This window comes from Artemia franciscana, chromosome 20 (assembly GCF_032884065.1).
Source record: "Artemia franciscana chromosome 20, ASM3288406v1, whole genome shotgun sequence".
Taxonomy (NCBI): domain Eukaryota; kingdom Metazoa; phylum Arthropoda; class Branchiopoda; order Anostraca; family Artemiidae; genus Artemia; species Artemia franciscana.
In genome coordinates this window covers 30,994,820-31,008,907 of record NC_088882.1, presented here as the reverse complement: position 1 = coordinate 31,008,907, position 14,088 = coordinate 30,994,820, and the positions used below count along the sequence as shown (strand labels likewise).

Genomic DNA, 14,088 nt, shown 5'->3' with positions numbered 1-14,088 from the left:
TATAACTGTTAAAAGCTGACATATTTGTGAAAAGGAAACAGTAGATAATAATTTCATTTAGATTATGAGCATATGCCTGATAATGTACGTTGAATTGTTCATGCAGATAGAAATAAGAACTTTAGAATTATTTAAAGTATCCCTATTGTAATGCATAATTTCTCAAAATATGACTTTCATTTACTTCATAGGGAACTGTTACCTGATAACTGTATTTTTGATTCAGCGGAGGGTTTCCTATCATTTTGCAAACAGTAACTGTTAGTGAAACCCAATAGGAAATGTATTTCATAGATTCACTTAGTTTTATGGATTAATCGATAGATAGGCCTCCTGAAAATTTAGCTATAAAGTAAATTGTAATTGTTTAACAAATAATTTTAAGTATACGTCTGATGTATTTCAAAATACTTAAGAATTCAAAAAAATAAGAAAGAAAGGGATATATTCCTATTAATATGTTGATAGCTATGAAAAAATAAATGACACAAAATTACCTTCAGTAGAAAAGTTTTGTTCTAGATTAACAGGGAAAAAATTTCTAAAGAAGAATATATAAGAGCGAGATCTATTTGGAAATTACTTAAATGTAAAACACTGTTATATTACACTAAATTATATCTAAGTAGTGATGTTTTAATTTTATCATCTATCGTTTAAAATTTTAGAAATGTATGTTTAAATAATTATAAACTTGGTCCACTGCACTTCTTTTCAGCACTAGGACTAGCATGTGAGTCCTAGTGCTTTAGAGTGTTTTCTCAAATACTCTAAAGCTGAAATTCCATTATTTTCTTAGGAAAATATGTATACCTTTAATGAAAAAAATAATAAGAGGAGGTGAATCTCACTATATGAAAAGACTTTAAATCAAACTATGCTAAAACAAATAACAAATATTTGAAAAGCTTTTGTCCAACACAACCTTCTAATTATTTATTTTAGATGCTAAGAATTCATATGGTTGGGCAATCCCTCAAAATTTCCCTGACAAAGACTTCACCTTTATTATTACACCCAACCATTTAAAAAAAACGTATCAGATTATTACCAACAATTAGAAGATTACCTTCAATCAGGAAAAAAATAAACATAATATAGGAGCCGATTAAGATTCGAAGTTGATTTAGAATATCCAAGAGAGTTAAACAATTTAAAAAAAAGATTCATCACTAGCTCCTGAACATTTTCAATATCAACTAAGCACAACTTTAAATAATAAAATAAATTATTTTGTGCATTATAGGAATCTAGAATTTTATTTAAAACATGGCTTAGTAATGAAAAAAGTACGCAAAATAACAGAATTTACTCAGTCATCCTATTTAAAAGAATATATCAATCATAATACTAAATTATTACAAAAGGGAATGAATGATTTCAAGAAAGATTTTTTAAATTAAAGAATAATGCTTGCTTTGACAAAAAAAACATTGAAAATATTAGAATAAGAGCAAGCATTGAAATAAACACTAGTGAGGAACAAAGACAAAAATAATTAAAAACAGAATTTTAGATAAGAAATAATCTTTACCGACAATATCTCGGTAACCAGAATGGCCTAGTCAAAAATGAATCTAGATAAACCTTTTTATATTAGATTCGCTTTATTAGAGTTATCTAATTTACTGATGTATAATTTTATTATCAACAAATGAAACCAAAATATAGTGAAAACATTGACTTCTATTGTATGGTTATGAATAGCTTATTTGTGATATTCGAACTGAGGACTTTTATGAAGACATTAAAGGTGACCCCCAAGAAAAAATCGATACTTCAGACTATGAAAAATATAACCCTTATAACTTTCTTGTAGTCAATGAAAAAGTGATAGGTGATAAAGAATGATTTATCTGGAACAATAATGTTGAAGTTTGTAGGTTTAAGATCAAAAGTACATGATTAGTTAAAAGAGGGTGACGACGAAACAAAAGCAAAGAAAAATTGAAAGGTGTCAAAACGAGTATCGTTAGCGATACACTACCATTACATAATTATAAAGATGCATTATCCGAAAAAGTAAAAAGGTTATCAAAAACTCAGTATAGTTTAAGAGCAAATAAACATAGAATGATTTCAGAAAAACAAAAAAAAAGCTCTAGACCCTAATGCCACTAATTGAAAGATTTTAAAAATAAAGTAAACACGGTGGCCTGGGGACTTAATCCCTTAAAGCTATAATCTAGTTAAACTATAAATTATTTATCTAATTAAGGTATTATAGTTTAGCTAGTTAGCTATTCAAGTTAAGACTCAAAATTAAAGTTGAGCTATAAGATTTTAAGCTATAAGCTCTAAGATTCAAAGCTATAAGCTTCAAAGCAATAAGTTTCAAAGCTATAAGCTATAAAATTCAAAGCTATAAGCTTAATAGTTGAAATTTACTTAACAAATATTTTTACCAAATAAAGGGATGGAAAAACACATATTAAAGTATATGAAGGTGGAAGGAATGAAGATTTTTCAAAAATAAAAACTTGCTTGTACCTAAAGAGCTATTTTGACCGTTGATATGTGGTAGCTCTAGATGTTCTAAATCAGATTTACTTTCGAAATTGATTCAAAAAAATTATCTGTATGCTCAAGATCTTGAAGAAGATAAATATATTGATTTAATGATTAGCATGAATGTCTTGGAAGAAAAAACTGATATGTGTTTTTTTGTTGCGAATAATGATAAAAACCATATCATTGATGAGATGACCTAGATGCCAAGTGTCAAAATTTAGTTATCTTTGACGATTTGATACAGAAAAAGATCAGAAAAAACTAAAGATTTATTCGTGAGAAGTAGAAAACGAATACATCGGTAATCTATATTTCTCACGGCTATTTTAATACACCTAAAATTATGCAATTAGACTGTAACTATTTTGCATTTTCCATTTGTGGTCATCCCAAAGAAATTGGTAGAATTAGACAAAACCATGCATCTGACTTGAAAAAAGAGATATTGTATTAACTAATTTAATGAAGCAACAAAGCATCATGGATTTCTACTAATTTATTTGAAAACCAATGATGGATCCCTCAAATACAGAAAGAATTTGGATATTCACTCAATAAAATTTGAGTATAGTAACTGAAAAAGTTTGGAAGTTTAGGAAGTGAATATCGAAAGTAAACATGTAACGAAAGCAGATTACTGGATGATGATGGCAAACAGGATTTATAATTGAAACGATTAACTAATCTAGGTCATCTAAAATCAGAAACCTATCAATTTACATAATGTGAAAATTATTTTGAACGATTTCAAGGGTGAAGCTGATAACCAACAAATTCTTACAAATATGATTTTAAGTGCGGATATAAAAAGATAGAATAAAATTTATCAATCACCTGACAATATATTGAATAGAGTTAATGATAAAGAATTATTTGTAAAAGATACATCAAAAGTAACTTAAAAACAGAAGCATTAAAAATGTTGCAAACCCAAAAAATGGTGCAGACGCAGATAATTATTCAACTTTTTTGTTATATTCGAAAGGTAGTATTTCTTCTTTTACTCATCCTGAAATATTCGAATAAAGACCAAAATCGTCAGAAAAATATAAACTCTAATAAAGATGCGTGTAGATATGTGCTTCAAACTAAGTATGTGAGTCGAAGTGCTTCATAAAAAAACAAATAATTATGTGTTTGTTATCTTTGTATTTGAAAGGTATAGAATGATGTTTCAAATTCTCAGGGATTCAATTTGTGGAGATTTCCAATTATTTTTTTTCAAATATTAATTTTTTCAGACATTCAATTCAAACATTAAATCTCGATATGTCTGTTGACAAAAAAAAATTGAAATTGACTCAGATTTAGCATAAGTAAGAGAATTCTCCTGCAAAAATTTTGATTTATAGACAAATAATTGTAGAAATGTGATTGGATGGGATATATTAAAATAAGCAACAAAAAACATCCTCAGTAGTATATATAGAAGTTTAGAAAATTTTATGGACAAATACATTCAATCCCTATGCAAAAACACAACTATATTTTTGACTGGCTGGCATTGAGAATTGCTGTCGTATAGTTATGTGTCAAAAAATCAGCTTTGATTTTATTTCTTTATTTTTGTGACATCAATCGTTCCATTTTTGAGCCAATTACATGATTAATATAGCGTATATAAAAAAAGATATCTAAATGGCCAAGTCTATTTACCCCATCTTTGATAACCTGCTGTTTCAGTGACAAATTTTGAGCTATTAAAAAGTGCACAAACAGCAATTCTTTTTAATGATATTTTGAAAAAGCAAAACGAACGAAAAGTTTCGGCTTTAAACATATTCTTGAGTAAATTCGCTATTTCTCATTAATGTATTAGGTTATAATATATTCTTTCAGATATTCTCTTTACCCAAATGGTGGCAAATATTTGTTTTTAAAAGTTTTAGAAGAATAATGTCTAACTCTTACCTTTTCTGTGAGCAAAAATAAAATCATCTAATCTAATCATTCCACCAAGTAATTTAGTCATGTCCACTTTGTGCGTATTCAAAGTACAATACAAAATCTGAAAAGAAAAAGATACACTAGAGCTAAATCGTCATACCAGGGACAGTATAAATCAAATCTAATTTTTTAATTGCTTAGGTGAAGACCAGGCAGTAATATATAAATTAAAATAATTTGGATAAATCAATGATTCAATGGTTTGATGAAAAGGACCACCATTTGCAGTTTTTAGTAGTAGTTCACCAAATTAGGAAAAAAGGAAACAGCAAACTACACAGACAAAACTAAGCTATAAATCTATGACCCTAAATCGTTTAAGATGTTATGCTTGAACTTGAAGATGTAGTTGTATTTGAGAAGTGACAGATTGTTAACAACTGAATTATCGTAGTCTAAAATCGCTGTCATATTTCACCAATTAGTTATGCTTGTTTGTTTTCAGTCAAGCGTGGCAACATTGATGAAAATGTAGTACTGCATAAGAATTTTTTAATTATGAAACAACAACAAAATAATTTTTAGAACTTCCCAATCAGGTATAAATAGACCTATTGAGCTCATAGTCTATTGTTGGACTATTATTTCGATGGTCTATTTATTTTGAGAGCCTCGGTACTTTTGGCAAAACAACAAATATACTGAGGAATAATAACATCAAATTTCGTAGGAAAAGCTATTGAGCCGTGGAAACACATAAGCAAACACACTCACAAAAGCCCGGAGAACAAAACACAGCACCTAATAATACAAACCAAAAATAAGAAAGAACACAAAAAGGTATAGTTTTTAACCAACAAACAACAATCGTAGTAATTCTCAACGCCTTCACTCCTTAACAAATTATCCCGTCAAACATCCCCTATGTTTAGTCCCTACACGAACGAACTTACATAATTGTTTAATAGATTACGCATTTCTCTTAGGCCACTAATCAACACACACTCCCAGACATTTCCAAAATATTCATTCTGCAACAGTTAGAATCTTGTTAGTATGAATCCTGGTGTTTCCAAAGGTCACTTCCATAGCCAAAGATCTAAAACCGTAATAAGGTTATGTTCTGTCGCAAAAAATTCCGGCACTATATACTAGGAATCCACCTTTCAGACAGAATCTAAAACGACGAAGTCTGGAGATACGGAGATCACCCACATGTCTCCAATACTGTCAGAGAGAGGAGATTGAGATGGTTTTGCACACAATTCACATACCAGATGACGAAATAAGAAAAAGATGTCTCAAATGTCCACCACTACCGGCATGGAAGAAGAAAACAGGAGGCGAAAAGAAGATATGACTTGCGACAGTGAAGTTTGATCTGGAGCCAATAGGGGTGTTCAGAATATACAGGCCATCGTTGGGATTGTTAGTGGCTAAAGGACGTGGAGCTTGCTACCCTAGAGTGAAACCTCTGGAAGGAGACATGTCGTCGTCTGCTGGATGTCACGATCAACCTGAATACAGCTTAAACGTGCAACAAGTACAAGTAAGTAAGTACAACTAAGTAAGTTAGTTTTCGAGCCAAAATTCGAATATGAGGAATATATTTACAGGATTGAAACAAAAAAATACAATATACGAATTTTTGTTTAGACACCATAGGAAACTTCCAAAGTAGGACCAGGAAGAAAATATGATGAGCAAAGACTATGGTATAATGGCTACAGTGCATTTTCTTATCGAATTGACACTTCAGCCTGGAGAAAAGTCCGTTGAAATATCTTGATTTCTACTTTGATGCATTAATAATGAGCAAGAGCGTTGCTCAAATGGGTCTTCGGCATCGAAACAAAAGATTTTAGAGAGACGTGGAAGCAGAAGTATAAGTAAGGCCAACCTGGATCTAAGGGTAAGGAGCACTGCAACCAAAAACCAAAGATTTTTTCATTGAAAAAGCAACTGCTAAACCGATATCAAGTACACCAGATTAAAGGCTGTCGACGGTTTTTTGTCGTAGCCGCAAAGTGCCCTACATAAAGATATCATCCACATATGAGAGATAACTCACTTTGACAGTCGGCTCCAAAAGGAATGGTGGTATTTTACATGTGGCAGAAGAGGGCACATTGTTGCAAATTCGTGCACAAAAGACAAAAACTTCTTTAACTCCTCTTTACCGAAATTTGATTTCTATTGGGACATTCACTAATAAATATTTTTGGTACCATCGCCATAGAGTGGTACAGATGAATATATCTGCCCCATACTACACGAGAGCCGATTTATCTTTAAAGGAAGGTTCAGCCAGAAAAAAATTGTTCCCAAACAATTGTCACAAACATGTCAATTTAGCAGAGAGTTTGAAAAAAATACTTCATCATAGCCTACTAGGCTTAGCCTATCTCAGAAGATATTTATAGGAAACCAACAAAATAATTTGATAACTCTAGAGGCTATTGGCAGTCATGGATTTGTTGTCCTTGTTAATAGTGTAGAGACTGGTCATGCTGCTTTACTGCATTATAAGTTTTGAATATTATGCTTCAAAGTCTCGAGCAATTTTCTCCAGTAACCATTCAATTTGTTTGAAAAAAGCTCAGTACTTATATTTTATAGTGATCGCACTTGGTTTTTGACCTATAATGAAACCAGTTTTCTGTGTCCACTTGGAGATGATCAGCTTAACCTGACCGATATAAAAGGTATGTATGCCGGCACATTTTAATTAAATATTTAATATATACAGGTGGTTAGGTACTTACGACAATGCTTTCTGGGCGGCCTGCTTTCCATCATTTTCTGTTGTATTTTCGATAACTTTATTAATAAAGTATTATATTTTCATCATATTTTAATATATTTCATTAGGATTAAACCTAACTTCACTTCTTTAGTGCTGTCACCATAACAAGTAAGTACCAAATGTGCTAACAAGCAGCCCCCTACCCCCAAACGACGTCCCTGCTGCTAACAAGGTCAGCAAACAATTTTCTGTTACCTCACGGAAATACAGTTGTTAATAAAACCGTTAGCCAGAACCTGTATTAGGACGGTAGACAAACGACTGTAATATTTAAAAATTGTTACTTTCGAAACTTAAATTTGTAACTAGCGTAAATCGGTATGTCCATTTTCCTTCCCTTTTAAAACTGATTTCTAAGGTTTATAACAAAGCTGAAAATTTCATTTAGGAAAATAAACATTCATGAGTTTTCCCTTTATTTGATCTCCAATAACTGTATACTGTCTCGTACCCAAGTTTTAATTTTATCTCAGCTTAATGGTTACCTCCCTCAGCCCCTAAGTGTACCACCACCTCTTACCTCCGATCAGAATAATTATGACTCCGTAATGCAAAACAATCATAATCATATTCCTTTTATTCGTCCTGTAAGGTCAGATTTCAATCCTATAATAGTGAGTCATATAATGTGAAATGTGATGAATAAATCAGGTCTAAGGTGCCACTTTTTTAGGTTGTTCAAAAAAGAAAATATAATTTTTTTGGTTTCTTAGAAGTAATTTTTTTTATTCTTTTTTTTGTGTAGGATTCATTGGAGTTTATTTAATCTTATTTAATTCATTTAATCAACATAATCTATTTAATTTTTGTATTATATATTTTTTTTTGTTTTCTTTTTTTCTATCCTCTCTGTAAGTAATTTTTTTTCTCAGAACAGACGTCTAGTATGTCTTCTTCCTTCCTTACAGGCCAAAGTGGCTTTGGGGGAATAATATACAGTATTATTGTATGTGTATTTCATCATGAACAGAAATTTTATATTCCATAAAAAGCACTCCAAGCGTCATTGATGCAAGGCAAGAAAAAGAAAAATTTGTGACGCCCAAAATTAACTGCAGCTGCGAGAACACGAATGAACGCTCATGCTTGCTACTAACTTTAATTCAACAGGTTTCGGTTTAAGTCACCTGCATAGGAGCAAAAACAAGTGCATATCCTTCAATGCTTAGAAATTAAAGCTAACATGCAGTTTATTTTCAATTTTTGTGCATAAACCAGTAGCTGATACCTGGTCAAAAACCATGGTAGGGTGCAGTTGACTCCAGGAAATAGGTTAAAAATAGTAAATATAGGTGGGGGGGGGGGCAAAAGCTATCAAATATCAGAAGTCGGAACTGTTATATATTAGCACATTTTGGTAGCTTACGGTAAAAATAATTGAAGAATGGAGCAGGTTAAAAGTAACTTGCCAGTCAAGGACGTATCACTGGGTGGGGTTACCAGGTTTGAGCCCCCTCCTTCAAAATTTTATGCAACTCGTAAGGACGATTTTTTAAACTTAAAAAAATATATCTTCCCGAAGAAAAATACCCCTCTTGCCCCCCAAAAATTCTTAATATGCCCTTGCTGTTAGTTGATATAAGCAGCCAATAAATCAGTAAAACAAAACTATAAGTTAATATGCCAATAAGTCAGTAGACAAAATGCGACTCCGATGCTTGCATCAAAACTTATGGTTTTGTATAGGCTCTTGTAAACTAACCACTAACAAACGTAGGGTAGTACTGTTCAACAACCATTCATAACGGTTCAAAATGTATTGATTGATACCGTGACAATGACTTCGGAGCTCCCCCACTCCAAATGAAATACAGCCCCAGACTGTAAAAAAAATTCTTAATTTATTCGTAATAGCATTATTTTGATTTCTGAACCAGCTGTTAATACGAAAGAATTTAAAAAAATAATACAATTCAACAGAGTCAGCAATCTTTTGTGTATAGTCTAAGAACATCCCTATCTTGCTTCTTTAAGGTAGGAGGGCTGGGACGTATTTGTCATGACATCAGCCATTATATTTGGAAGTTGTGTTGAATGGAGAATAAAGTGGTGTTACTCTCTTGTTGCGAACTAATTAGTTCAGAATAGACCATACGTCCAACTGTTACCCAAATTTAGACGTGTCCGTGAGATCGATAGCAATTGACTTAATTTAGAACAGGATTTGCAATTTTTAAATTCAATACAAGCTGATAATTTACCTCTTCTGGTTGTATGTCATAACATTCAGCAATCTTTCCATATAGTTCTTTGACATTAGTAAATCCAGGTATAATTCCAGTTGGTGATCCATGAGCTAGTTGGCAATGGAAAGGCATTATTTTTTAAGTTAATATTTTTACTAATTAAGTTAATATTTCACTTTTTAAGTTTTAATATTTTCACTAAAAAAGCATTCAAGAGAAACCAATATTCACTCTTATCTGAAAGATAAGAAAAATTGTTACATTATTGACACATAAAAATTGTTATCTTCTTGATCAAGGTACATTTGTATTGTGCTACTTTTTTTTTCACCCAAAAACTAAATTCCTATTTTATGGCAAAATTTCAATTAAGATACAAACGAGAATCGAAAAATAAGACTATAAAGAGTTATTAATCAACCAGAATAATGACTTTTTTAAAATCTCAAATCAACTACTGTAATCACTAGGATTTACACTAAGTTTTTTTTTAACTTATATTTATATCTAGACGTTTCTTACGTTATTAAAACAAACCGGCATATCTCATAAGCTCGCTTAAAGACGTTGATAAAAGCTAAGCTTTGATATCATTTTATATGCAGTTATGTTTGGATATTTAAACAATCTTTCTTTATGCTTAAAAAAAAAATTATTGATAAAAATGGAGAAAACCAAAATATAATTCCAGCTGTTATATTCACATCAAGAAAGTTAGTGCTTTTTAAGCTATTGCTACCAAATTGTAGCAATTATTTCCAATTTAAAGCTACTTAAGCCTTATGTAGTGCTTTTGCTTCTTTCTTTGTGTTTTTCAAGCTCAACTCTTTTGTTATTAACGAAAAACACAATATACTATTTTCTATTGTTTTTTTTTTGTTTTTTTTTTAGCGAAAAATGAAATTTACATTTTATTATCTAAGTGTTAGATAAACTTTAAGCGTTTTTTTGCTGACTTTGGTTATTGTAACTTTATTTACTTTTCTAAATAAAGCACACTAGAAGCAATATTCTTGTTTCATTTTATGGTTGAAATTCTTATTTATTGTTATTTTCTGATATTTCATTCTGCTTTCTAAGCCTTTTCTTTGATCAGCTTGAAGGATGTAGAAACAAAAGTAAACAGTTGAAAATAAGTTCTTTTAAATATTAAAACTAAAAGTCATTAATATATTTACTCTAGATCAGTGTTTTTCTCTCCTTATACCCTGATCAGTATCATCATTCTCTAACCGTATAGTACTTTAGTGATTTCTATGTGGAGAAAATCTAAAATCTCTTGCAACTCTTAATTTTCATTGCTATACCCCTTTTTTCAGGGGTGCCAATGTGGGGGGGGGGGCAGTTTTCCTCCTTAGACTTTGAAAAATACCTTCTTAAATATGTTTCATTGCTATTTTCTATTTGATCACAGCTATCTTGTTGTTTTTGCCCCCACCTCCTACATTCTGGTGAATTGGTGTCACTCCCTTTTCCTGGCCGGTCCTGGCCGAGTTGGTTAGTGCGCTGGATTCGGGATCCTTTGTCTGAGAGGACGCGGTTTCGAGTCCCGGTGTACCCAATTCTTCAGTTGGGACGGGGGTCAGTGGCGTGACTCTGTAAGCTTAGCCAGAGTCGACCCAGCTCTAAAGGGGTACCTGGAGAAATCTGGGGAAGGTAAACAGGAAGGGTATGCGCAAGCACAGGATGGCTGGCCCCCAACCCCCCATTGCACTTCCTGGCTGAAGGGCCAAGAAACGGAGATCAGCACCGCCGGTAGGGACTGTAAAGTCTAATGCCGTATCCTTTTACCTTTACCTTTACCTTTTCTTATTGTTTTGGTTGATGTTAAGTAAAGAAGACAGCCTTCAAAATATACATTGTTTTTACCAAAGATTATAGGAATGTTTTTGCCAAACATTATAGTCTTTAGATTATAGCAATATAAAACTATATCGATTTCAGTGCATGGTCTTAGAAACTATGCATGTAGCCTGACAGAAAAATTCCTCTTTTACTTGTAAAATCATTTATGAAAATTTATTTCCGTCCAACAATGGGAGATTTTAACAAGTAATAACCTTAAATCGCAGTTCGGAGCGATATAAGGATTTTCCGTCCTTGTGATACTCCAGTGATGAAAAAAATTTATTTGGCGTAGGTTGTGGTTGTTGGCCTAGACTCTTGTGGAGGATTCTGCAGCTTCCCAATTGTAAATGGGCTCCTGAAAGGGCCATTCCTTATCAAGGTGGGAGTTGAACGTGTCGGTTGAAGCTGCAGAAAATATTTCCTCAGATAGTTGATTCCACAGATTGATGACTCTTTCGCTGAAGAAATGACTTCTATGTCTACTCATGGAATGCTGCATGGGGAGCTTCATTGCAGATCTTTTCTACTATCTTTGATAGCTCCTCATCTGTTGAGAGTGATTCTTCAGAGGAAGAAGACTTGCAGTTTCTACAGTTTTTCTGGGGAACTTGGAAATGTTTTCAGATGTATTGAATCTGAATACCATCCTCTACATAATGAGTATAGGCAAACAGTGGCCACACATTAAGACATGGACTTCTGGTACCACTTTTGTATAACGAGATTGACGTTTCAGATTCTTTTGAGCTTTTGTTGGTAATTATAATTTACTAAGATTTAGTACCTATTATGTTGTTAATTTATTTCAGTTGTAATTATTTCTTTTAATTTCACCAGAGAATACAGTTAAAAATAAAGATTTGTGACTCTCCCTAAGTTTTCTGTTCTTGTTGAAAATTAAAACCTTAGGTAAACTGTTAATTAAATACATCATTAACTAATGGCTTTCTTCTGATAAAAGTATTATTCTTGTCTGGATTAAATACTTCATAGGGGACTCAGCAGCTGAAGTTTTATAAGAAAGAGGTGCCCAAGTTTAGTGCAAGATATAACCTTTGCATGGTGCTGAACGTCGTTACTTCTAAACCTAAAAAGATATTAAATTAGAAGAATTTCTCTTCAATAGACTTTCAAGAATGTCTGAAATATATAAGGCTAATACTTGTCCACTCAATGAATTTTTTTGTTGACTGCTCATTAAGACATACTGCTGCTCCTTGTTTTTGCTAAGTTTCTGATAACATAAAAAAAATAGGGACAAAGACCACACTGTCTTTCCATAACAAACAAATACAAAGTTGAAACAATAGGGAAAATCTTTTCAAGACAATGGAAATCAATTCTGTGAATATTTTGTGAAATCAATTCTATGAGTCATGGTTGAACTTCGTTGAAGTAAGGATGCTAGGGCTGTTTTAAAAAGTTTTTAACATTATTAGTTTTGATTTTCACATTTTAATGTAAGTTTATTTATGTATACATATTTTTTTTCTCTTTCTCATATTGTGCTGAAGACGGCCCTTGGACATAGGGCCGAAATATTCACAGCATTGATTTCCACTGTCTTGAAAAGATTTTCCCTATTGTTTCAACGTTGTATTTGTTTGTTCTGATAACATGTTTTACATTTGTCACTCAAAACTAGCTTTTTAACTTTTGACGCCAAAAGTAAAATTTGTTAATATGATATTTTTTAATGAAATTAATTTGAAAGCAAATTTTTTCGTTGGCTATTTATTAAGACATACTGCTCCTTGATTTTGCTAAGTTTCTGTTAACATCAAATCTTCTCAATCGAAGCAAATGTACCATAAATAAAATTCAAGGAAAAGAATGCAAATTAAGACCTTCTGAGAAAAGAGCATAGGCAAAATCCACCGGAAATCCACTGCCACAGATCAGGGACTCGCCATTCTTAGCAACAATAAAAGCGAAATCATCCAAAATTTCGCAAAGTATTGCAAGATAGTTCTTTCGGTATTTACTTAAAAGTTCATTATAATGAAAACCAATTTTTTTAAATTACCAGGTTAATTTATTCGAAGAAAAACTATCGTGTTGTCTGTAGAAAAACTGCTTTTTCTACAGACAAAGTCTCTTCCCACGTTTTGTGGCGGTCTAGACGAGCAGAGTGATTGACCTGTCTGCGCAACTGTTTAGTGATATGCTTAGGGCTGCTCATCTTTTTTCTACATTTTTCGACTACTTACATGGTTCTGGTAAAAATCCAATGCTGTCGTTTCAATTTCGTTTGGCGTAGGATCTCGTCAGTGGTCTCTAATCAGTGTTTTGGTGGTCTCCCATCTTTCCTCAGGGTCGTGGATTTTATCTTCATTCAAATTTAGGGCATCAAAACCATTTGTTAGCACCATATTTAGAATTTACCAGACTCAAATCTTGCAGGTTATTATCTTGCGGGTTACAAATGTCGATTCAGGCTTTTGGTTTATTCTTTCTGCGAGACGCAAAACGATGTAGTATATTTGCAAGCCATAGCTTGTGATCGGACCCTGATTGCAGCGTTATACGAGCAGTAGTCTATTATTGAGATTTTTCAACATTAGCAGACGAGAATGAAGTCAATTTGGGCCTTAGTAGCACCGTCGTTAGAATACCAGGTCAGGACATGGCTTGGATTGAGATAACTATGGTGTTGGTTACAACAAGATGATTCATTAAAGCTTAGTCTACCAGCATTTGCCCCTTTTCACATTTATGCCCCAATCCAAACTTTCCAGGGACTTGAGAGGAGGTATTAGATAGACTAACTCTCACGTTGAAGTCTCCTACAATAACCAGGTAGTCTCGTGCACCAATTAAAGAAGATAGTTGTTACAATTCTAAATAGAG

General features: G+C 32.4%; 1 protein-coding gene across 1 annotated transcript in view; it reads right to left on the bottom strand.

Moving 5' to 3' along the window:
* The window catches only part of LOC136040354 (PDZ domain-containing protein GIPC3-like), a 52,986-nt gene extending 43,377 nt beyond the window's left edge, over positions 1 to 9,609 (bottom strand). Inside the window, exons 1-2 of the mRNA XM_065724599.1 lie at positions 9,406 to 9,609; positions 4,423 to 4,519 (exon numbers count right to left, since the gene is read on the bottom strand). Of these exons, the coding sequence (XP_065580671.1) occupies positions 4,423 to 4,519; positions 9,406 to 9,522 (214 nt within the window). The 5' untranslated portion in view covers positions 9,523 to 9,609. The remainder of the gene's footprint in view (positions 1 to 4,422; positions 4,520 to 9,405) is intronic.
* Positions 9,610 to 14,088: the final 4,479 nt, after the last annotated feature.